Below are 25,023 nucleotides of genomic sequence, written 5' to 3' on the forward strand. Positions count from 1 at the left end.
CCAGTGGATTCCAATGGGATATCATGTGTGACAGATGGTAAGGTACAAAGTGTGCAAAGAACAACTTACTCAACTTGAGTAAATCAGTTAACACCAGGTTTTTACTATTAAGAATCATTTTCCCAGGTTAAATTTGCTTTCAAAACTACCCCCTAACACACTCAAAAACCCTTTTGGAACTTATATATATTACTACTCATAGAAAAAAAGTTCTGGCTGGGTACACACCTTTAATCCCACCACCCAGGAAGCAGAGACAGATCTCTGAGTTTGAGACCAGCTAGTAAATTCCAGGGCTACACAGGGAAACCCTGTCTCAAAAATGAAATAAAAGGAAAAATAAAAACTTTTTTCCAAAGCATAAAATGAGCTTGAAGTTATAACAACAGAATTAGCACTTTTTAAAAGCATTAAGATGAAGCTGGAGAGCTAGCTCCACGATGAAGTGTGCTGTTCTTGAAGGGGACTGGAGTTTGATTCTTATCCATCCGTTCAGGCATTTCACTACTGTAATGCCAGCTGACATGGGATCTGATGTTGTTTTAGCCTCCACGCACTACAACTGCCCTCACATGCACAAGTTCCCCCCACCCAACACTCACATAATTAAAATATTTTTAAAAATCATGTACAAGATTCGTATAAGATTTGGGGGAGACAAACTGGGAATAGTCTGTACAGGGGCAGTTCAGGGGTTAAGGAAGAGGAGGTGACAAGGCTCTGGATGGTGGAGCCCCGACATTGAGATAAGTCTTTGCTGTTTCCTTCCTGATGTGTGCTAACCCACTTCTGGAGCTGAGAAACAGAAAGTGATAGAGGAGTAGACATTCATGCAGGACGGGCTGCCAAACCAGTCAGCCGTCAGGGCTCTGGGCTCACGTTTTACAACAATGCCACTCGTCCATTGCCTGTTTTCAGCCCACCTTCTATACCAGAAGGTGAGATCCCTCGTGAGCATCAGGGCTTGTAAGTGTGTAGAAGACGCACTATGAAATCTGGTGAAAAATAAAACTTCTATAAGAAACTCACTCTACACAAAAATGTTTGGGATAAAACCATTCCTAATTCAAAGACCATGTAATTCCTCCTTCATAATTCAAAATACAGAACAAAAGCAACTCAGAAGCAAGACTTTTAGTTGGACAGACCTTCAGTTAAATCTTAGTTTCTATGATGGTGTGTGTGTACCTGTGTATACACAAGTGCATATGAATGCCTGTGTAGGGATTAACACTGGGGATGTTCCTTGATCATTCTCCATCTCTATATTGAGGCAAGGTCTTTTGCTGAAACTGGAACTCACTGATTCAGCTAGTATACTTCACCAGCTGCCCCAGGGATCCAGTCTCTATGCCATCTGCCTGGTATTAATATGGGTGCTAGGGATTCCTAACTCAGTTCCTCCCACTGAGCCATCTCCCCAGCTCCAAGTTCTTAATGATAGGTGAACTTGGACACAATACTTACCTTCTCTTAGTTTCACTGTACAGGGGCTAAGGGTTCCTATCTCCACTGGGATACTATGAGAAAGAATAACATCTCCTGTACATACTGAGCATCATGATGAAGTAATGTAGACTTGTGATCCAAATCCTGTCTGCAGCAAAGCACCTAGTTCTTCCCTTTTAATCCAAAGGAGTGCAACACCAATAGCCCCTGGGATTTATTTCCCAGTCCCACAAAATCAGGATGAGTTTGTGAAAATGAGGTATGCTCATTATTGTATTGTAGTATGTGACCATTAGAAAGAATATCTCGTAGATCTACAGTTTCCAAAGAGCAAGTTCCTATACTTGAGGTTTCCATCATGTCTGAAGAGACTAGTCATTACACTGCAAGTGCCAAAAGCACTGGGAACTGCAGTAAACGAAGCTGCTCCCGCCCCTTCTCTTCTGTAGGCGAGAGGAGGTGCCGAGGATCCCAGGTCTTCTGCTGCCTTGGTTTCCATGAGCTGCACTCATCTTGCCTCTTTGGGAGGCGTCCCTGCTGCCCATGAAAGCACTGTCTGCAGTGTTTGTTCTTGATTCCACTCCCTCCCTCCAATGCCAAGAACTTACCCCCCCTTTTATTTTATTGATAATGAGGTCTACATTTTTCTCTGCTCCCCTCCCTGCCTCTCCCCTATCCCTCTAACTCTCCCCCAAGGTCTCCATGCTCCCAATTTACTCAGGAGATCTTGTCTTTTTCTACTTTCCATGTAGATTATATCTATATAATTTTTTAATTCAAAATATTGCTGGAAAAACAGCAGCAGACAGGCATGCCCTGCATGAAAGCTCTACGGAGCAAGATTTGGTCATGTGGAAAGATGTATTGAATAACAAATGGTACGGATCAGATCCGGTAATTACCAGATCCAGGGGAGCGATTTGTGTCTTCCCCCAGAATCGAGAGGATCCAATCTGGGTGCCAGCAAGACTGACCAGAAGTAAAGGATGCTGCGAAGAATAAAGATGACCCAGTGGATGCTGAGTGCCCTGCTGTGAAAGATTCGTGCGGAGGCAGCAGGGATGACCCTCTGGGCGATGACAAGAGCAGCTGTTTCACATTATCACCTTGAGCAGCACCCTGTGCAGCCTCTTACCTTTGAGCAATTTTCTGACTGGCTTTATTCTGCCTTTTCCTTCCTTAGGAATGGGTGGGAGCAGAGATATTTTTGGCATGCTGTCTAGGTGGATGTGCGGTATGTCTTTGGTTGGTGTGCCATCTGCTAGCCCAAATGAGGAGGGACAAGTTCATTGTGGCACAGGCCTTGGCTACCTTGGAATGTGGATCCTCACCCCAAGTTTGGCTTTCAGCCTTAAAAGAGCTCGTAGGCGATATGCCATGCATAGCCTTTGCACCCTCTAGGGACCTGATAGTCCCATTGTACAGAGGAAGGTATGCATAGGCGGAGAGTGTGTAGATACTCCCTGCACTCCCAGGGAAAAATTTATCCCATTGCACGGGGAGGGTGTATCTTGTTTTTTCATTTCCCTCAATCGATCCCCACATCATTAAGTGGGGACCAGATTAGGAAATAGGTTTTGCCTTATTGCTCTTTAAAACAAAATAGGGGGAGCTGTAAGGGACCGCCAGGACATTGCCATGGCGAAATGGTGGCAGCGGTCCTACAGCTTGGAGGTAAACAGATCCTTTAGATGTTGCTGTGCGGGCCAGAGCGCCCTGGGCCTGTATTTTGCATAACTGAGCCTTAGTTCCCTAGCCTATCCTGAAACCCCGGGCTTCAGCGGAATGGTATTAACCAATCAGGACAGTATCCAAGCCTCTCCACCCTAGAAAAGCAGCTGCCGCTTGGCTTTTCGCTCTTTCTCGTCCCCCATTCCTCCTTCAACTGAGTTGCTCCAATAAAGTTGTGATTTGGGAAAAATTCTCGATTTCATGGTCGTTCCTGCTTGCTGGTCAAGGGGTGCGTCTCACACGCATTGTTGTCTAAATTCTCTGGGGAACTTACCCTCTTTTATGTCATCCCTGAACCACATCCACCTTCCCTCCCAGGATCTGCACTTTGATGTGTTTCTTACTATGTAGTTGAGCCTTGCTGCCCTTACTTTTTTTGTCTATAGAAGCCCAGAGGCCTAGGCTTGGTTTTCCAACCTGGTAATACTGCAGCTACAACAGTGCCTGGCACACTGCAGGTGCCTAGTGAACACTTGTGATGTGCCCAGATGGGAACAGTGCATGCTTTTAAGAATTCATTCATTAGGGCTAGAGAGATTGCTCAGTGGTTAAAAGCATTGCTACTCTTCCAAAGGTCCTGAGTTCAATTCCCGGCAGCCACATGGTGGCTCACAACCATCTGTAATGAGGTCTGGTGCCCTCTTCTGGCCAGCAGGCACACATACAGGCAGAATATTGTATACATAATAAATAAATAAAAAAATTCATTCATTAAACAGGTAAAACTATTTTTTAAAAACTAGAGAAGCACCCATGTAATGGCATTTCATTTGTATTTTAGTAAGTAAACCTTGCCTAAGGATCAGAAAAGTAAAACAGCCACAGCAGCCAGCCTTACAGACCAGGCTACAATGACACACACCTTTAATCCTAGTTTGCCACAGAAACCAGGCAATAGTGGTGCACGCCCTTAATCCCAGAACTACAAAGAATTATAAAAAAGGATGAGACAGCTCTCAACACAGTCTCATTCTGTGATTCCAGGAAGCAGGATCGCCATTTTGGACTGGGGTAGAGGTAAGGGCCAGTGTCTGGCTGCTGCTTTTCTGACCTTCAGGTTGAACCCCAATTTCTGAGTTTTTATGAACCGTGCTTCCCACTCACATCCGTCTCCACTCTGCTGTCTCATCTTAACAACCACTTGAGTCTTTTTTCACTCTTCCCCAGCAATACCTCTGCTAAGACATTAGTTCCACATTTAGATCCTCAGAAATAGTAAGAACATAACAGTTTTCCACATTCTAGTACTTGAGATTCAGAAAAAGGAACAGAAAGTCAGAATTGGATATAGAATTCAGATTTTTTCTTTCAGAGACACATTTTTATACAACTTTCAACATTTATACTTTTAAACAAAATGAGCAAAAAATACACTGAGTGCTAAAAAATCAAAACAGAAGTAATACAATTTTAATTTCAATATTTAAAAATACACAAATTAGGAAGTAAGAATTCTAAGTACAACTTTAAGCAAGTCACTTGTCTTCCCCTATAATAATAATATAAGCTACTTAAAGACTTACAAATTCAGAGTAAAACAGAAACAAAATAAATACTGTACACTTTCCCTGCCTGCAGGCAAAAGATGGGAAATACTGTTCTGAATAAAAACAAATGCTCTTAAAGCTTCGGCACCCCACTCCCAGCCACACCCCATTCCTTTGAAACACTGTGTTTCTGTAGTCAATGACACGCGCACACTGACTGCCTACACACAAATGAGACACTACTCTGCACACAGCCCAAACAAGAGGAGTAACAGTCGCCAGGGACCATGGACATAAAAACCAGTAAGGAAAGTCAGGCTAGCAAAACATTACTACAAAACTAGTAAGTACCATAGCCAACAATTTGTCCTGTTTTCAAATTTCACAGAGTTAAAACCCTTAAAACCAATACTACCCCTCCCCATTGCCACCCTCCAACACCCCAAAAGAAAACTTGCTGAAACACTGGTAAAGTTAGATGTTTCACAATAAATGTGAAAGCTGATATTATATAATCTCTTAAAATGAACCTTTTCATCCTTTCCACAGCGTGAAACTGTTATGGCTTAATTATATTAAAAGTAGAAAAGTCTTTCCCAAAGGAAATACAGTCTGCAAAGATGCACATGCATTTCCTATCAGTGCTATGTCACACTTAACAACTGCATGACTCGTCTGTGCAGTCAAGAGCTGTTTGTGGAAAAACTGAGGTTACAGCATTTGATTCAGTCTAACCATAAACTGTAAGGCCCTTAGTTTGGTTTAGGATTCTTTTGCAAGATAAAATAACCTTGGGGTTCACTTAGCAAGTTACACCTCAGGTCCCTGACTATATTGTGTAAGTATATGCATGCTTTGTGAAAATGTTACTTATGAATCTTAAGGGGAAAAAAATTATTCTAGGCAAGGAATCAACTCTACAGTTAATGTTGGCATTTCTTATCAAATAAAATCCACCAAAGAAATATAAGCATATGTCTTGGTTATTTTATTCCTGCAAAATAGTATATTTTCTAGCACTTACGATAATTGTTTTGGTAAAATATATGGACGGAAAATAGCTGATTACTTTGAATAGAAACAAAAAAATACTATTGAAGACAAACCTATTCTGATTAAGTTACATTTACATTTAAAACTACTTTCTGTAATGAAAAAAAAAGTGAATCTAGAGTATCTTGCATAGGTAAACTACTTGGAGGTTGAGGGCTACGTGGTAGCCAGGGTTTCATTAATGAATAGTGCAGAGCAGGTAAATTTGTTGGAAGAATCATTGGATACACCTTTAAAAGGTTTTAAACAAAAAGTGTAATGTCACAGTTAAGACAAAGCCTTAAACTAGAAGGGCACCAAGGGTGACGGGGGAACTTAAGGGCTTCCTTCTCCAGTGAGTGTTGTTTGCTTCTCCCCAGGAAAGAGGGGAGACTTACTACAGAAGAATAAAACCGTGGTAGTGAAGAAATGCCAGCTGCTTTGGAAATAGACATTTGCTTTTTAAAAATCTTTTTAAAATGTTTATATAAAGGGTATCAAATATTTATTTCACTTATGGTATGAAAACAAAATAAGGGAAGGGTTAGTAGTTAAGGCTACAGAATGAAGGTTAATTATGCTCAACAGTAATTTAGGGAGTATACTAATTATTTTTTCTGTCTAGCTCCAAGAACATATATGGACAGCATCTACAAAACAGAGGCTGCAGTGTCAAAAAACCAGGGTCTGTGTAAAGAAAAAGTGTCAGAAATCCCAAAGCCACTGTGTGTCCCTAGGCAAATCTCTGTCCTATCTCAGTTATAATGGTCACCCTTAATGACTAGCTTTCCCTAGACAAAAGAGACGATGCTTAACTTTTTGAGATTGCATTAAATAAAAGTCTAGGGTACCAGTAACAGTCTGAAGGCTGTAGCTCCTCTTGCTCTCTTTGTGGTGCTAGGGATAAAACCCAGAGCCTTTTACATATGAAAGGCAAGACCTTCTCTCTTACATAGGAAGCAATTAGTTTAATACATAATGGGAAACAAGAATTTTTGAGAGATAGATTTGCATTTCTTATTTCTCCATGTGAAAACTGAAAATTCACACTTGCTATAATCCTTCTTTCTAACAGGAGTATACTAGGCCATACCATGATTCCTACCAGCTCTCAGGAAGTGTCTCACCATTGCAGAGCATCTTCTGAAGCAAGCCAACACTCATTGTTGTTGAACACACCCAGCCGAGCCGCCTTTCTACACTACTCCCGTGACTTTTCTCTCTCTAGGCTATCAGTACCTAACCCAGAGCTGTCTTGGCAGAGTTCTTTTGCCTAGTCACCTTATGTTTTTCCTAGTCCCATAGGTAGCTGCTAATTCATTTTAAATTCATCACCTTTTTTATCGTTTGTACCTGAAGGGTTTGCCAAATCTGGAGAACAGTACCGTACTAATTCCTCTTTGAGAAAAACCTAAAGCTAGCTTTTATGTTGTGCTAGGTAATCATCACTGACTTTGATGAAAGCTCTCACTTCAAGCGTAAAATCTGATTTGAATTCAGCACCTTGATAGGAATTTTTCAGGTTTTTAGGTAGCATGCTCTGGGCATATATTAGATATTAAGTAAATATAATGAATAGAAGCAGTTTTCATTTACAGATTTCTCTAAAGATGCTCTCATCAGTTGTAACTTATTAACTAACTGTTAATAAGTTACAGCTGAAGAATGCTGGTCTTCACTGAGTATCATTAACCATTTTTATTCAAACTTACAAATAAGAAAACTAGGACTTAGAAATAAAATTCAGATTTACTACTCAGGGTTGCTCAGTTGACATAAAGGGCAGAAGACAGACCAAAATGCAGGTCTTTTGATTCCTTCCAAGCTATACCATACCCCTATATTACTAACAGAAATGACTAACTTGTGGAATTTTTCTTAAATGTTAAAGAACAGGGAGCATTTTTTAAAAACACTTCCACTTCTACAGTGGAACATCTCAGTTGAAACTAATGAAATTAAACTGTTTTGCTCTGGGTCATCTTCTGCTTAAGTCTGCTTAGAAGTGAAAACTGCTGCTAACATCCTGTAGAAGACACACCTTTACAGGCAGATAAAAACTGAAACTGATTCCTCCACAGTGCTAACTAGGTCTGGGCACACAGTAGATGTCTGATAAATACCTACTGATCTCATTTGAATAAATACAGTAAAATACATTAAAAAAGGAATTAACTAGGATTAGTAACACAGAGAATAGTATTCAACTAGTATTTAAGTATTAAGCTTAGCTTAATTATTGACTAGCCATATAGATGAACTTATCTCCTCTGAGTCTGTGGTTTCAGTAGATGGTTCAATTTTATGTGCTTCAAAAATGAACTGTATTTATGAATGTCAATGTATTCCAAAGATCCTGAACTACTAAGCTGCCAGTTTTGTATTCTTAATCATTTACCAGTATTGGAGAGCATAATATTATATAATATTGTGAATTACAGTACAGTAGATTCCAGGTTAAGGGTCACTTAGTTGAATTAAAACAGGATCACTACTGCTATTAAAGCTGCACGTTCCCAATTTTACATATTTAGCTTATAACTAACTAAACGCTATCACCGCTATCTTCTTACTAAGCTGTGGTATACTGCTTATAGACGAGACTACCTATCACTGTTGAGCCCAGATCCCAGCAGTAACCACACCTCAAAGTCCAGCCATTTCTATGAGATAAAAGGACACATCACAGTTGGGGAACTATAGAAGAGGTTTCATTAGAAAGGTCACTGGCTGAAATTTTTCAACTCAGAAAAAGATACATGGATTCTTCACTAGAGACTATAGTAACCTGCTAAAAGTTTTGTAATTTAGTCAGTTATGGGTTTTAAATATTCAAAAATGAATTGCCAGTACTGTTATTTAAAAATTTCAAATACTGGCAACTCAAAATTAGTGTTTTATTAGCCTAAAGACACAGGGTGGATACTGGCCACAATTTTAATTCATAAAAATAAATTAAGTCTTAATTTTTATGATCAAAAAAATAGTTAAAATACTTAAGAGTTGTAAAAAAAATGCAACCCATTATAACTGGAAAAAGAAATCATCCTTTTTATTTCTTAACCCAAATAAAAAATGTGTGCCCTAACAATAAAACAGAAAACAAAGACATTACAGTGATATATTGTGAGAAGGCAAGGGACCAGTCAATCCAGAGTTTGGCATCTTAAGATACAACCTCCAGCTGGACTGCATTCTTCTCTCTACTAGTTATGGCATAGTGCAGGCGGGGGTTAGGGGGGCTCCTACAGATACCAACCATTTCATAAAAATCCTTCTTCCTGACACCCAAAATAAGAGCGAAACTTTTGTCCAGACAATCTGGAACAAAAAGATCAACTCATAACTTCTTTATCCCATGAAATATTGTAAAAGAGAGAGTAAGAAATATTTCTCTTTGGAAATATATGTTTTGAATGCAACTATGAAAGATAATGGTACATAATTCTTTCCTTACAACTTAATGCTTAGTGCAGAAGGAAAAGTCTAGCTACCTTGATGAGTGAAAAAGACAAATCCATTATACAGCCATACTTCTCCATAAAAATAAATCTCACGTTATTTGCCTATATTGTCTTTATAGGAATTTGTAAAATATGATACTATCAGACCCCCAGTATTAATTTATTTTTATGCCATGAGGGAAAATAGGGAGACTAAAAACTATCACAAGCAACTGAAAACTTGCATTTAGTAAAAGTTGTACATAAAAGAGATAAATGATTATTTTAACTAAAATTCAACCAGACACTTAAACCTCCATATGCTACTAGCCAAGACAGATGGAAGAAACTGCAAAAAGCACCCATTTTACTCCAAACCTGTATTGAAATAATTCTTCAGAAAATTAAAAGTAAAACACACACACACACACACACACACACACACGCACACACGCACACACCCCATTCCAACATGCTTGCTTCTATACAACTTAATATAGTATAATCTTATTGTATTACGGCTTTTATGCAGATTTGAACATCCTAAATCAAATTATATTTCTAAAAAATTATGTCTAGTTAATAAAAGCATGGGAAGATATAACCTGTGGTAGATGTTGATTCTTCCAACACCAGCAGTATGAAGAAGGCCCTCTGTAATTATAAAGGTTTTTGGAAAAACTACGAACATGACATTTTAACCAAACTTATACTTTCCCCATAGGAAAAAGATATTAAAGCTGTTCTCTTTGGGACCCAGATATCAGGAGAAATGAAAATGAAACAAGCCTGTTTCTTTACATGTAGAAGAAAACTACAATGTCAAAAGAAACGAGAAATGAGGACTCTTTTATGTGGTTCTTAAACATTGGCTATGAAAGTGTTTCCCTGCAAAGAGAAGAGTCTTGGGTCATCTCAATATGTTGGGGGGAGGGTGCAGTGGAAAGATGGGGGGTGTAAGGGAATCAACCTGGATAACAGTATGCACCTTGGATGTTAGCAAAAGCGAAGCTAATAGCTTATAAAAAACACATGAAATATATAAAATAAAATGATTTCATATACATCTTAATTTAAAATAATTAATGCATCAAATCCCTGTTTAAGACTTTAACCTGAATATCAAATTTAAGAGTCCAGACTAGCTACTGTTACTGTGGCTCTTCCCACACGTAACACATACACTATCAAAAATAATTTAAAAACCTTCACATTCTTAAATCTAAATTAGTGAGATATTTCTCCAGAAATCTTCCAAATAAATAGCTTTAAAAAAGAAAGAATTTAAAAGCTGTTAACTTTAAAAAAAATCTGTTAAATAAATTATTGATAATTCTTTATCCTACTACAGAAAATAAATCAAGACACTACCAACAACAAAATTAAATTCAAGCCCTGACAAGAGACCCCTTTCCAGTTCAAGGTCTCTTTTTAAGGTTCTACCCTCCTTCTTCCTCTCCCGACCAGGTCCAAAGGGTTATTGCTGAGTGGGTGTGGCACAGTGAAGATGCAGCATCAGGTCCGTTCTGTTCTTCAGGCAGTATTCTTACTGTACACACAAGCTGCTCCAGGCAGGGGACGGTGGACGGTGGAAACTCCAGGCTTCCTCATCCCAAGACTGGCCTCCAGAAGGAAGAGTGACTGCAAGAGCAGCTCTGTCACACAAAGAAACGTGCGTGGCCATTTCTGTTCAACTTAAGGATTTTCCCAAGACGTTGTTTGGCTGTTGCCATTCCTTTTTTTGGACGTTTACCTATAAAACACCAACAACACTGTTAATACTCACAAAAAGTATGTTTGGCATATAATACCTGGAAGACTTAAAAGGGAGAGCTTCATAGAAGTTTGTTGGGTGTTCCAAAAGTAGTCACATCTCTGGACTTCATATCTTAAAAATCTTTCCATTCTGGGTGGTGGTGGTGTATACCTTTAATCCCAGCACTTGGGAAGCAGAGGCAAGTGGATCTCTGTGAGTTCAAAGAAACCCTATCGTGCAAAAAATCAAAAACAAACAAGTAAAACCTTCCACATTATCACACAAAATAGAAAGGAATTGTCCTCCTAAACTATGCTTCAGCAACGAAGTACACTGCAACTTAATGCATTCCCCAGGGACCACTGCTTTTCTGTGCCTCTCTTCTGTTTTCACTGCTATTTCTTCTGTCACTTGTCAAGAGCTTAACTCAGCTCAGTAAACTCATCCTTTTTAAGGCCCTACTTCCTCCTGAGCCTCAGAAAGCCATCGCTGTCCCTTAAGATTGGCTTAAGTGTCCTCTCATTGTGACTATCGTAGCTCATGCCCACTGCTATTATGCTACTGTTCATAAAGGGAGAGATGATGAGTATACAGCAGCAATTCTCAACCCTTGGGTCACAACCCCTCTGGGGGGTCAAACGACCCTTCCACCTTTATACATAGTCACAAAGATACCTAACCTGCTAATGTATAAGAGTTACCTTTTGTTGCCTGGTTGCTGATAGGTGGTGGGTTTGATGCAGGTCTCTTGGTGGGGTGAAGGGGAACTGAAAACGAAGTTTCACCAACAGGCCTTTCTGGACTCAGACTGCCATTAGCTATTTGGCATGGCCCTGAAACCAAGCTGGGGTTCAGCATGTACTTTCCATTTTGAATGCTTGAGTTACTGCTGTCCACACAATGTCTGCTTTGTGCCTTCTGAATGCTTTCTGAAGAGCTTTCTTTTTTGATGTATTTCTGATTTCTACTTAAGTCCTAAAGGAAAGAAAGGAATGGAGTTACATTCTTCAGGTTTCAGATAAATGAGGTATTTTGCTCTTTGCATTACCAAAATTAACAAAGATGAGGAAATGAACTACTCCATTTTGGTTTTTTTCCCTTCTATATTATGTTTCATAGACACAGAGAGAGAGAGAGAGAGAGAGAGAGAGAGAGAGAGAGAGAGAGAGAGGAGAGAGAGAGAGAGAGAGCGACAATGTGGGAATTGTCTCTCCTTCCATCACGTGGGTACCAGGTATCAAGCTCAGGCCATCACCAGTCTTCGTGGCAAGTGCTCTTCATCAGTGCTTGGCAGTACCTACCCTTCATGATGGTCAGGTCAGTCCATAAGAGACTTAAAAGGGTTGGAAGATTAGTTCTTACTTATTACTTGAGTTTTGAAGTTCATTAAGTCAAAATCAAACAAGAAGTGCTGCCTTCTATCCCAGAATTGGGAGGAAAACTGAAACAGAAACAATGAACCCAGTTTCCTTGGCTCATCATGATTCTCAATGCAATGTGCTATCTTTTAGAGTTCTTTTTCCACCATGCAGGTCCCAGGAATACCCAAGCCATTAGGCCTGGTAGCAGGCACCTTTAGCAGCTGAACCCTCTTTTTTTTTTTTAAATTTTTTATGATTTATTTATCTTTATTTTATGTACATTGGTGTGAAGGTGTCAGACAGTTGTGAACTGCCATGTGGGTGCTGGGAAATTGAACCCAGGTCCTCTGGAAGAGCAGTCAGTGCTCTTAACTGCTGAGCCATTTCTCCAGTCCCCCAGCTGAACCCTCTTGCTGGCTCCCATTATTATCTCCTTTCAAACACAGCTAGTATAGGTTCATCTCTACTATCTTTGTTTGCTAGAAAAATCCTAATATCCAGGCCTAAGCCTGATTTTTCTTTTAACTAGAAGTACTCTTTGAGTCTCTTACAATAATTAGGTCAATTTGTAAGGATTTCCTTAAGTCTTGAAATTAACTGAGGTCATGAGTCCCATCAAAGGAGAAAGGAAGACTGAATAGACACATGAAGCTTTAAACAGAAAGCAAAAACAATATAGAAAATCCTAAATCTCTTCTTTATATTTCCATTTGAAATATACCTGAGGATTAGGTCTGGACGTCCTATCAAACTGCTTAGTCCAGGAAGAAGTCCTCAAATCTGGATCTGCAGTCTTGTCATGGTATCCTAGAAAGTAGTCTGGATTAAGTTATCTTTGCACAAACTTATCTTAAAACTAATCCAGTACTCACAACTGAAAGCAAATGTATGCTGACATTTCATTTATATATTAACTATTTATTCACATACCTTTTCTTTTACTATACTCCTTAAAACAAACAAAAATCCCACAGTTAGCAACTCTCAACCAAACTTGCTATTTCTTTCAATTTTCTTCAAACTGTCTTTCTATGACAGGCTTTGTGCTAGATGCTAGAAGACCTACAGTCAAGCACTATGGCCATACGTTGTTGATGTGATGCAAACCAAATGCAATAAACGTCTCTAAAATGACATATTTTCCATCAGGACAAAGGAATATATTTCCCTGCATTAAGGGACCAAACAGATTATAGGAAGACAAAATGGAGCAAAGACAGGCAAACACAGATTTAAATTTGAGTTCTTCCAAATACCAATACAACTTTGACAAGCTATTAAAGCATTCCAAAGTTCAGTTTGCTCTTATACACTATGCAAAGATTTGGGGATCAAGTGATCCTGGGTTCAAATTTCAACAGATTTGAATAATACCTGTGTGAAGTGTGTACAAATTAAATTAACCTTATCAAATCATATTTCCTTTTCATGTACAATGGAGGTCAAGGTCCTGGTGCATAGATGACCCTATTTATGTGGGACTGAACACAATTGCTACATGTCTTTTTTTCAATCCTAAGATTTTGGGGAAATAATGTTTTCCCTCTGAAAGCACAGGGGAGAAACACTAGGTGGCATCACTGACACACTGTGTCTGCTCTTTCTGTTACTTCCTTTTCAAAGAGTTTGAGAAAGCAGTCTCAGCCAGAAAGAAACTATGCAAAACTTATTTCTCCTCTCCTAAAAGGAAAATGGACCAATTCTGCAGACCAATTAGAACATCTCCACTCTGGGAGCTCTTACAGTTGGTGACAGGAAAACAAGACGATAGAAGTACGCCTGTGGACACAATTCTCAGCCCCATGTCATTTACATTTTGAGTTTTAACATTTGAATTACATTTTAATTAATTGTTGTGTGGAGGTCAGGAATTGTTTCTTTCGTTCAACTATGTGGGTCCTGGGGATCAAACTCAGGTCACCTGAGGATTGGCAGCAAGCCCATTGAGGCACCTTGCTGACCCACATTTTGAGTGCTTATGCTTACGTCTTACGTGACTATATAAAAAAGTATTTCTTAATTAAACTGGGAGTCAGATATTACTTTTTAGAGACTGATATTTGCATTTCTTACCGAATTCTACCGGTTTATCACAGCGATACAGCTGCCTAAGCTCAGGGTTACTGCTGTGGCAGCTGCTGGGATCCTGGAGAGAGTTCTTCTCACCGCTGCAGTCTGTGCTCTGTATCGGCCTCTGTAAACACGTGGAGTAGTGCAGCCCTGCCATAGACAGCATGCCCTGAATAGCTTCTTCCTCTGTGCTCGTCGAGGTAGGACATTCCCTAAGGAGCAGGTTATCCAAAACATAACAGTGTATTTCCTCTGATTAAATATTCAGTAAAACACAAAACTAAAGGTGTTTTCACAGCATTTACATCACAATACAAAACAACTACTACCACCCACAATCCTACCTTTTAAATGGAATTTCATTTCTAGATGGCTTCTGGCCCTTTTGAAGGAGGTTCCTCACTATATTGGATTCCTCCTTAAAGTTTGATGTTATTTCATGTTTCTTTTCATCACCTGAACTTTCAGAATCTTCAGTGGCAAAATTAATTTTCTGAAATAATAAATCATTAAATGGAAACAAAGCTAAAAAGAAATTGACCAAGGCTGTACAAACTAATTGAAATGTATCTGTTTAGAAGTTAGAATATGAATTATAAAATTACTTCTTGGTTAGACATCAAAATCTAGTAACTATAGTAACCTACTAACTGAATACAAAACAGACAGTTACACAGTTTAAAGTAAAATAAAATATAACCTGTGAGAACATAAACCACACAAGAGCTCAGTGTAAGTAGATGAATCTCTGCCTCTACCCTTACCAGAACTTAACAAAAATTGCTTACGAATGTGACTGGACACACTCTGGTGTGTACACACAGTAACACTACAGGAGACTCTGTGCTGCATAGCCTAGAGATAAGCTTTGGGAAATCTGTTATCAACCTTTTTCTACATGGGTGTTCATCATCCCACCAAATGACACATAAAGCTTGGGGTTCTGAGCATACCAGTGCAGTGCAATCAGGTCCAGAGTCTTCTGAATCAGAAACATCAGAATATTCTGATGTTCTATTCCTGAGTTCTGATTTCACACTTGTAAAAATTCCTGAAGAAGAATTTGTAAAGAAAAGAAAGGACAAGAACCAGTCATTCAAGCTTTGGGGCAAGGAGAAAAGATGATCTCTAAAGTCTACCCAGTTTCAAGATGTCTTTCCATCTCCCACACTATCTCCCCTTTCTCACTGCTTTTTCCCCATCTTTTCCTCTCTGACTGACCAAGAAACACTGATTGAAGTATATCCTTAAAATATCTGTGACATTTCTTTCCAGGAAAAACAAAACAAATCTTTAAAACTAAAATGAACTGCAAGCTGCTTCTGACTTCCCCTTGGTTTTCTTTAGAGAACAAAAAGGCAACTCTCAAAGCTCACTGCATTCACGGACTGTGGGTTCAAGTAGTTTCTAATCTGAACCTTTCTCTTCCACAAGCACCATTGCATAGCAACTGTCCCATCAGTTCTCAGTGATGCACTGTCTTGCCCTGACATGTGAACAAAGACAGTTACCAACCACAGAGGACCAGACTTACTGGGAACTAGTGGAAACAGATATGCAAAACGAATCCAATAGAACTCATTATGCAGTACACTTACTCATCAAAAAATACTGTTTTTAATTACTTTTTAAATGGAAAGGTATATGCTGTTCTTGGAAACTGTCCGGTAATTAAGATTTATTCAAAGAAGAAAAACTTCAAGGAGAAGATGATATTACTACAGTGTCTGATATTCCTATTATCACTTTACTTGATGATAATCAATTAACATACCAGTAGGAGCTGCCTGTCAGCAGTCAATCAAATAGCACCACACTACTTGAATTCCCACTAGCTGCAGATCAGCCAACCAGATGTCTCTTAATTATGAGAACCAAAGACATGTTAGCAAAAGCCATATGTGAAATGAAGTTAAACTTGAAACTCACTTTGGGGAGTAGAAGCCATAAAGTATATGAGCTTTTTAAAGACAGGGAAGCTATCTGGGTCTTGCTGACCATCACACACTCCTTCACTGGTAATCTGCCCCTGTCTACCACACCTAATTTGGCACTCATATTTGGCACTTTGATGATTGATGACCTATTTAAAAATACTTTAGATTTTCCAACAGTGTTATAAATGCAAGTGTTTTCAATCCCACAACAATTCAAACACCAGTGAGTTGCCCATTGCCACATTAGTGGAAGAACGAAAAACATACTGTTAAGTGGTTTTGGAGATCCTTCACTTTCTGCCCCCTCTCTTCCTGAGTTCTCTGTCTTTATGTTTGCCTTCTTTGTTGGTTTCTTGTCTTCTTCATTTTCACTATCAGCTGTATAAAGACTCCGATCTGCAAACAGCTGTCTCTCATCTCTGTACCATAGAGGGAAAAATTGCATCAGAAATAGCATAAGGCTCTGTGTTCCCTTCCCCTCCAGTCATTCAGACACAGTAGGGAATTGAGACCATTTCACCTCATACAATTGGCTGTCCAACAATGTAGAGTGATTAAATGAGATTCACTAAAAATTAATCTGGTAGTTTGACCTACTTTACGTACTTAATTATTCTTCCATTTGTAAGCAGTAATCGTAGATCATTCTCTTTTGCTCTCCATTCAGGTACTGTAGAAGATGGCTGGAGATGTTTGTTGAATTTTCCATTCAGTATGTCCTTAAAAGTACAAAGCAGAACTGATTTACTCTCCACCTTCAGAAAGTCCTGATCAACTGAAAAAAGATTGCATACTGCTCCTTCTTCCATGGTCTTGCCTTGTAGAGGGATGGGCAGCCGTCTAGACTTGGAGAGATCTCAATGACCCATAATCTAGAGTTCCTCATTCCAACACATACAAATTGCTTATCTTTCAGCAGAGCCATTAGCAATAAAATCACTTTCTAATATAAGATGTAAAATCTGCATAAAGTAAATCCAAACACAGGCCTTTCTTACTGGAGTCAAATGGCCTTAGGCCAGCATCACTTTCCCTGACTGTTTTTCTTGATGAAGTACAGCTGTGGAGCTGTCTTACTCACCCTAACCCGGACCTCATTCCTTCCCAAGACTGTCTACTTCCACAAGGCACAAGAGCCATCACTTTATTAAAAGACAAGATAGGAGCTGTTTTCTTTTTAACATATAAAAGATCCTCTTTGAGACCTTCTTCTCCTTAATAAATAGAACTTTTCATAAGCTTCTCAAAATAACTATGGGTTAAGTAGGTTCAGTATCTCAAAACAGCATAATAGTATCAAATATAAGAACACATAAAATTATAATGACTATAACTTCTTATAGTATTTTAAAGTCAGCAATAGCTCTATCTTACTTTATATTACCTATGCCAATCCTTTACTTAAGATGTAAAATTAAGGATGATGCAGATTTTATCACAAACTCAGTAGCATGATTTATTGAGGTCCACTACCCCATGCTCTTCCTGATTCTGTCCAGTATACCAGGACTTCAACTTAAATAGATTTATTCTTTTTTTTTATTGCACTATACATTTTTCTCTGCTCCCCTTCCTTCCTCCCTTCTACCCTTTCCTGTGATCCCCACACCAATTTTAATAGTTGGACTTGTTCTACTGGCTCAAGAACAGGCTTTCTGTGTTTGTTCAACTTACTGTACTGACTGGCAATACTAATTCAAAGCTGTGTTTTCATTTGATTTCTTTTTTTCGTTTTTTGAGACAGGGTTTCTCTGTAGCTTTGGAGCCTGACCTGGAACTAGCTCTTTTAGACCAGGCTGGCCTTGAACTTGAGTGCTGGTATTAAAGGCGTGTGCCACCACTGCCAGGCCTTCATTTGACTTCTTTTGTTAGTTAAGTTCAAACATCTACACCTGTAAGGCACTAAGCAAAGCAGCCAGCCTCTACTTCCTTGCTATCCTATTGTTCTGGGTCCCCTCAAAATACTTAGCATTGGAAACCTGTATTTTGTTGCTGTAGTACGTCTGAGAAAGGGTTTCACTGCGTAGCCCAGGCTAGCCTTAACTTGCAGTAATCCTCTTGCCTCAGACTCCCAAATGCTAGGATTATAGGAATGTACCATCATGCCCACTTTTAAATTCTATTATTTTAATCTATGTCTCTGTCTTCCAACTTAAATTTTGATAAAACCTATATGGGGGTAGGGACTCAAGTTTGTTTGCTCTGGCATCTTTTTTCAGAGACCAGAAAAATATATGATATTTGGATAAATACTTTTTAATTTTATTTATTGAATAATAAACATGTCAACAAATGAATGAACTCTAGGTATCTTAACACCACACCACTGACTAGAAAAACTAGATTCATGGCCTCCCATAGACAAATATTAGTCTCTATAAATCCACAGTAGAAACTAGCCAAATTGCTGTATGTACTATCCAAACACTTTTAGGATCCTGATATATACTTGCCTCCTCCCACGGACACATCTCTAATCTTTTGAGGACTTCCCTTGTATGGAGCTCAAGGATGTCTAGGTTAGAAGGAGTTCTGACATGATGATCTCGAAGTTTCCTCATCTTTCGCCGGGAATGATATGGTGAAGATGCTTCATTTGAAGGCCGTGAAACTGGACACATAGTAGGAATTCCCTGAGATTTAATTGGTTTGCCATTTTCTTCCTATAAGAATCAAATTCAGAGTATGTTTTATGGCAAGGCTCTGTACATATACCTAACTAAGCAATTAACCATAAAAATACTTTAAAAAACAAACATATCCTATTCAATCATTTAAGACAAAGTTAAATCAAGTCCTCAGCTTTCCTAAGCTCTTTATTCCTTTCTCCTCCATATACTTTGTGAACAATGCATTTCCTTATTTTATCTGAAGATTTGGGGTGAGGAGAGCTGGTTCAGCTTCCCAAGTGCTAGGATTACAAGTATGTACCACTACACCAAACTTTCATCTTAAATTTGTAATATTAAATTGGAGTTGACATTTTCAGAAATGATACTCATGTCACTAAACTATCAATTTGGTTTTACTGTGCATGAAACACATATATGCACATATATGTCACAGATAATAGGCCATATGTTTTATATATATTTGATAAGACTTTTGATAGAAAACTCATATTTACATGCCATTACTATCACTCTTTAATAAATTTTTGCTACATCTGAAAATACATGAAATATTCTATCCACTGACAGTAAACCCAGCATAGTGATCTTTCTTGGAGGTTTAGAGATTTAATTCAGTAGGAGAGGGCACTTGCCTAACAAGCACCAAGAACAAAAAGACATGATGATATTTCTCAGACGTATACTACTTTCCATTCTTGACATCCTGGTTGTGCACCTAGCCTGTTACTGCTGAATCATGTCTCCAGCTCCTCTTCCCTTTCTTTCTTTTTTTTTTAAATATTTATTTGTTTATTATGTATACCACATTCCTTCCATGGATGCTTGCATGCCAGGAGAGGGCACCAGATCTCATTATAGATAACTGTGAGCCACCATGTGGTTGCTGGGAATTGAACTCAGAACCTCTGGAAGAACAGTCAGTGCTCTTAACCAGTGAGCCATCTCTCCAGCCCCTCCTCTTCCCTTTCTACAGTCCTAATGTAAGATTAGGACTTATGTAAATTAATAAGTGTAACTGTAAATTACCTAATGTAATTTATCAGGTGGCCTCCATTCCACTGGTAAATTTCCTCTTATTTCAAACTAAACACTAAACAAGCAAGTTAGTTTCCAGAAGAACTACTTTAATGAAAACCCCCATTTTTCAATACTGACATCACCTCTTAAAAATGAAAACATTTCACCTCATATATGGGCCTTTATCAAAGGCACTGACTTCTCAAGTTGCTCCAGTATTTTTGGTAAAGGGAGTCTCTGATATTCTTACCAACCCAGCCTCACTCCCCTTACTGTTTTATCCCTTCCTCTAACTACTTCACTTACATTCATCTCTAGGTTAATTGAAACTAAGAAGAACTAAACATCATACTGTAACTTTTGTTTTAACTTTTGGAGGAACTTAAGGAATTTACAGTAACTGGAACTATCACTTTGCTATTTTATTATGCAATACTTTATATTTTTCTGTAAGACATTAGAAGTCTATAATCTGTAAAGCTAACTCAGCTCACTGTATTCCTTCACCAGTGTGAAAATGCTTTCAATATTTACAACATGGTGGCAGATCCATTTGCTTCTCAAGGCAGAGAGCAAGCAGACACATTTAATGATAACTTACCTCTAATGCTCGAATTACTTTAGAAAGTTCCTTAATAAGATGTCCAGGTCTAACATTGTCTGGAATTTCAAAGGCATGTTCAGATACAAGCTGTATTTGGAGTAATAAAGGTAAGAAAATCAAAGTCACTTAAAATTTAAAGCCCAACTTTTTCATAAAGCTTTCTATATTTTAAAGACCTGCTGATAATGTTAAGCCATTCTCAAGAGTTTATGTACTTGGTGGATTGTCACTTAAGAAGATCTACATAACAAATAAAATCCTCTTATTTTAAAGTTTAAAATGGATTTGTCTCACAGTCAATCTTATTTTATAATGCACTCTACACCTCAAATCCCACTGTGATCCGAAGTACAACTATTAATAAAGAAATTAAGCCTAACATTTAATTCAAAATGCATAAGGATTTTTGTAGGGAACACTGGCATTAAGTAATCCCTGTTTTTCATGGAAAGTATACTTTGAATAAATTCGAGTTAAAAGTTTAATAGTCAAAAGCAGATAAAAAAATACCATTAACCGGAACAAGAAATAAATTAGTAAGTGAGCATATCTACTCACTAAAAACTAGTACCATTATTTTTATGTCTATTTACAAATATTTCTCTCCGTATCTAAGGACATTTGATTTTTAGACACATACTAGTTTCATTTTTGCTTTATTGCTGAATTGTTTTTAGTATACCTTGCAGAAACAAATTAGCTAGCAACAATAATGTGCAATAGCGTTAATTCTGTATCTGATACTGTTAAGTGCACTTGGTAAGCACGAACTCACCCTCACTATCAGGGTGACATGGATACTTCAAGCTGGGTATCCCGCATCTGAGAGACTTGGGACTAGACATGCTTTAGATTTGGGGGCACTTCAGATTTCAGACTGGAGGTGCTCAACCTTTACAGGTTACGATGAGTGCTGCCACACTACAGCTGAGGGACCTGAGACACTGACACTATGTAATATGCCCACAATGACACAGCTTACTTCTAGCAGAGATGAGATTTGATTCTAAATATCCGACTCCAGAACCCAAAATTTTAACCAGTAAACTGAACTGCCTCTTAATCTTTGAACAAAATTACTAAAAATGTAGAAATGTTTTGAAATACACTTTATTTACAATGCCTAATAATACTTGTAATAAAAACTAACTATGCACAGAAATCATGTATGATGTTTTTAGGATCAATTCTAATCTAGGGCTATTAAAACCAAAATCCCAAGCAAGATGCAGGGACTTTATTTTGGAAACATTCTCAAGGCAATGCTAACACACATCTGAAGCACCCACCCAAAGCCTCCACCAGGAGACAAAGGCACACAGTTCCTACAGTTTACACTTCATCATGTTACACAGCTGTTCACTTGCTATGCTTCTCCTCCTCACACACATGATAGAAATCTGACAGTGGAAGGCACGTTTTTAACTTTCCTTTATGTTTCTATAGCACCTTGCCCTAATGGATTTGTAGCACTAATCCTAAATTAAAATGAACATTAAATTTCCTGGAGTATAGGCTAGTACTTATTGTTTCCCAGTATTTCCTTTTAAAAATTTGTATTATTATTACTATTATTATTATTATTATTAGAGAAAGAAAGAGTGTGTAACATGTGCATACACCAAGGCACATGAGCTTTGTGGAGTTTCCTTTGACCTTTACATTGGTCCCCAAGATTGAACTCTTCTCAGGTTTACACAGAAGGTGCTTTATAGACATTAAGTTTCTCATTGGCTCTCCTCATTTCCCTTAATAGCAAGAATTTTATTTTAAATGGATAGCAAGAAAATCTGAAAATCATCAGCACATATATTTATCAATCATATTATTTAAGATTATGTGTGAAGCTCTATGGGGTTGAAATAAGAGTTCAAAAGCTTAGTGAAGGAAACATGCATACATTATACACATTAGTTTTAAGTCTAAGTACATAAGAACATGCTACAGAAGCAGAAGGGAAGTAAAAGTAAACACTAACTCCAAATGCAGATTTGGATGAACTCTCAGAAAAAAACCTGGGCTAACTGAAAACTATTCTTGCCCCTTCCTTCCTTTCATTTTTATATAAACCTACCAGTGGTAAAGAGCGGACTTTTTATCCTAGTCTCACCAGTTCTTACTGTGCAACCTATGGATATGAATGTGTCAGCTAATAAAAAGCTGACAGTCCAGTAGTTGGGCAGGAAGTTAGGCAGGAAAGTCAAACTGAGAAAGATGAGGAGGAGGGCAGTCAGGAGAGACGTCAGCTAGCCGCTGAGCAAGCAGGACATGTAAAAATGAGGTAACAAACCATGATAACCCTAAACATGTCACGTGACAAAGCATAGATAGAAATATGGGTTAACTTTAAATGTAAATTAGTTAGTTAGCCTGAGCTATCAGCCAAACATTTATGATTCATATTCAGCCTGTGAGTCAGCTATTTGGGACTGGGTGGTCGGGACAGGAAACGTCCATCTCCAAGTTCTCTTGGGAAAGTTACTTAAATGGGGGACACCACAGCACCCAGACCCCACACAGCCACTCTAAAGACTAAATGAGGTCACACATGTAAAGACAAAGCACAGTGCTTGACATGCTAAGAGCTCAACATGGCTTGTTGTTACTCTATATCAGCCTGCTTATTTCTTAGTATCATAAATACACTTGCATTTTGCTTTTTCAAAAATAAAGTCAAAGCTCTTTATTCTCTAACCAGAATCTGGTGAGATTCTGATATAACCATCTGTATATAACCATCTGTATATAGTATGTCAGAGAGTACAAACTGTATGTAAAATACAATTTCATTCTGTTACAACTAGCATGTGAATGCTGCCCACACAATAAAAGGACCATTTTTATAATCTGTCACAAAAACAGACAAACAGAAACCCAATAGAAACAACTTACTTCTTTTCTCATCCACACTTTTAAAGCAGTGTGCAGCGCTTTCACTCCCTGCACTAAGTAGGTTTGAGGCTGGAACCCATCTTCTTTCAGTTCTGTTGGGATGAAGTAAGGGAGGGAAGGAAGTGTCCTAAAGTTTATAAAAGGGTATTTCGAGTATCATACTTAACAGCACAAAAAACAGGACAGGAAATAATCAATTCAAAAGGCAAGAAAGAAAAAGAAATTGAACTACATTAAATGTAATGACACTAAATGCTTTTTTAAACAAATAAAAGTACAGAAAAGTTTAAATTAAAACAGTATGAAAACAATGTTAAGTTTTAAAAATAAAGTTGAGATAGCTGTAGTAATATGTCATCATTAATAAACCATTATTTCAACACGTTCAAAAACTCAATTCACTGGGAAAACATTTAAATTTCAAGCCTGAAATATATATATAAAAAGAAAAAAAAAACAAAATACAATAAGCAATTTCACAATTACAGTGGGATATTTCTAACAAAAATAGTAAACATAGAGTGGACTGAAAAAATAGGTAGACAGATAATTCAATTCAAGCAATATAAAATTTGATTCAATAGTCATAAATAGGATACTGCATGTAGAAACTGCAAAATGCACATTTTTTTTCAGACATACTCATTACATTTACAAAAATCATCTGTACTGCAGGGACCATAATGAGGCCTTAACAAATACCCTATGATCTTAATCACTTAGATGCTCAAAAGCGCAATTAAGCTAGAAATCAACACCACAGATAACAGCAACAGATAACAAATGATTAGAAATTTTAAATTATAGGCGTTAAGAAACATATAAACTAAAAGATTTTTTAAAAACTGTTGGGGCCAGAGAGATAGCCTAGCAGTTAAGCACACTTGTTACTCTTATAGGACTGGGGTTCAGTTCTCAGTACCACATCAGATGACTCAGAACTACCTCTAACTCCAGCACCAAGGGATCTGATGCCCTTTTCTGGCTTCTGAAAACACATGCATGCATATACACACATTCAGACATAAAGACACACATGTATGGCAGACCCACACGAAAATAAGTAGATTAAATGTAATTTTAAAGGTCATAGTATAGTATCAGTTTGAAATTATATGAAATTTACAAATAGAAAATATTACTGCCATTCAAAACATGGGTGATGAAACTAAAGAAAATGATTATTGCAGAAGTGAAGACAGTAGTTAACTACAGAAGAGGAGGCAGATGGAACTTAATTATACTGTAGGGATGGTACCAAGATTTTCTTGGATGAATGCCTATGATGATGACCAACATATATACATGTGTGTACCTAGTTTAAAGAAGGCTGTTACTCAGGTAATTGTTACCCAAGTTAAACAAAAACAACTTAACTGAAGCTTTGAAAAATGCCTGCCTTGCTGGACAGTGGTGGCACATGCCTTTAATCCCAGCACTTGGGAGGCAGAGTCAGACAGATCTCTCTGAATTTAAGGACAGTCTGGTTTATAGAGCTAATTCCAGGACAGTCACAGTGACACAGAGAAATCCTGCATCAAAAATCAAAACAAACAAACAAAGAAGTCCTGTTTCAGGACTGAGATTGTAGATTAGTGGTAGAACATTTGC

The 25,023-nt window shown here is 38.0% G+C and overlaps 1 protein-coding gene across 1 annotated transcript in view; it reads right to left on the reverse strand.

The window, feature by feature from the left end:
- Positions 1-4,568: 4,568 nt before the first annotated feature.
- Kdm7a (lysine demethylase 7A) overlaps positions 4,569-25,023 on the reverse strand; it is a 65,119-nt gene continuing 44,664 nt past the window's right edge. Inside the window, exons 10-20 of the mRNA XM_085683685.2 lie at positions 23,413-23,504; positions 20,518-20,607; positions 18,720-18,929; positions 16,873-16,985; positions 16,534-16,685; positions 15,283-15,380; positions 14,674-14,822; positions 14,333-14,541; positions 12,981-13,066; positions 11,600-11,873; positions 4,569-10,895 (exon numbers count right to left, since the gene is read on the reverse strand). Of these exons, the coding sequence (XP_085539811.1) occupies positions 10,801-10,895; positions 11,600-11,873; positions 12,981-13,066; positions 14,333-14,541; positions 14,674-14,822; positions 15,283-15,380; positions 16,534-16,685; positions 16,873-16,985; positions 18,720-18,929; positions 20,518-20,607; positions 23,413-23,504 (1,568 nt within the window). The 3' untranslated portion in view covers positions 4,569-10,800. The remainder of the gene's footprint in view (positions 10,896-11,599; positions 11,874-12,980; positions 13,067-14,332; positions 14,542-14,673; positions 14,823-15,282; positions 15,381-16,533; positions 16,686-16,872; positions 16,986-18,719; positions 18,930-20,517; positions 20,608-23,412; positions 23,505-25,023) is intronic.

The sequence above is a fragment of the Myodes glareolus genome, chromosome 25 (assembly GCF_982192425.1).
Source record: "Myodes glareolus chromosome 25, mMyoGla1.1, whole genome shotgun sequence".
NCBI classification, from domain to species: domain Eukaryota; kingdom Metazoa; phylum Chordata; class Mammalia; order Rodentia; family Cricetidae; genus Myodes; species Myodes glareolus.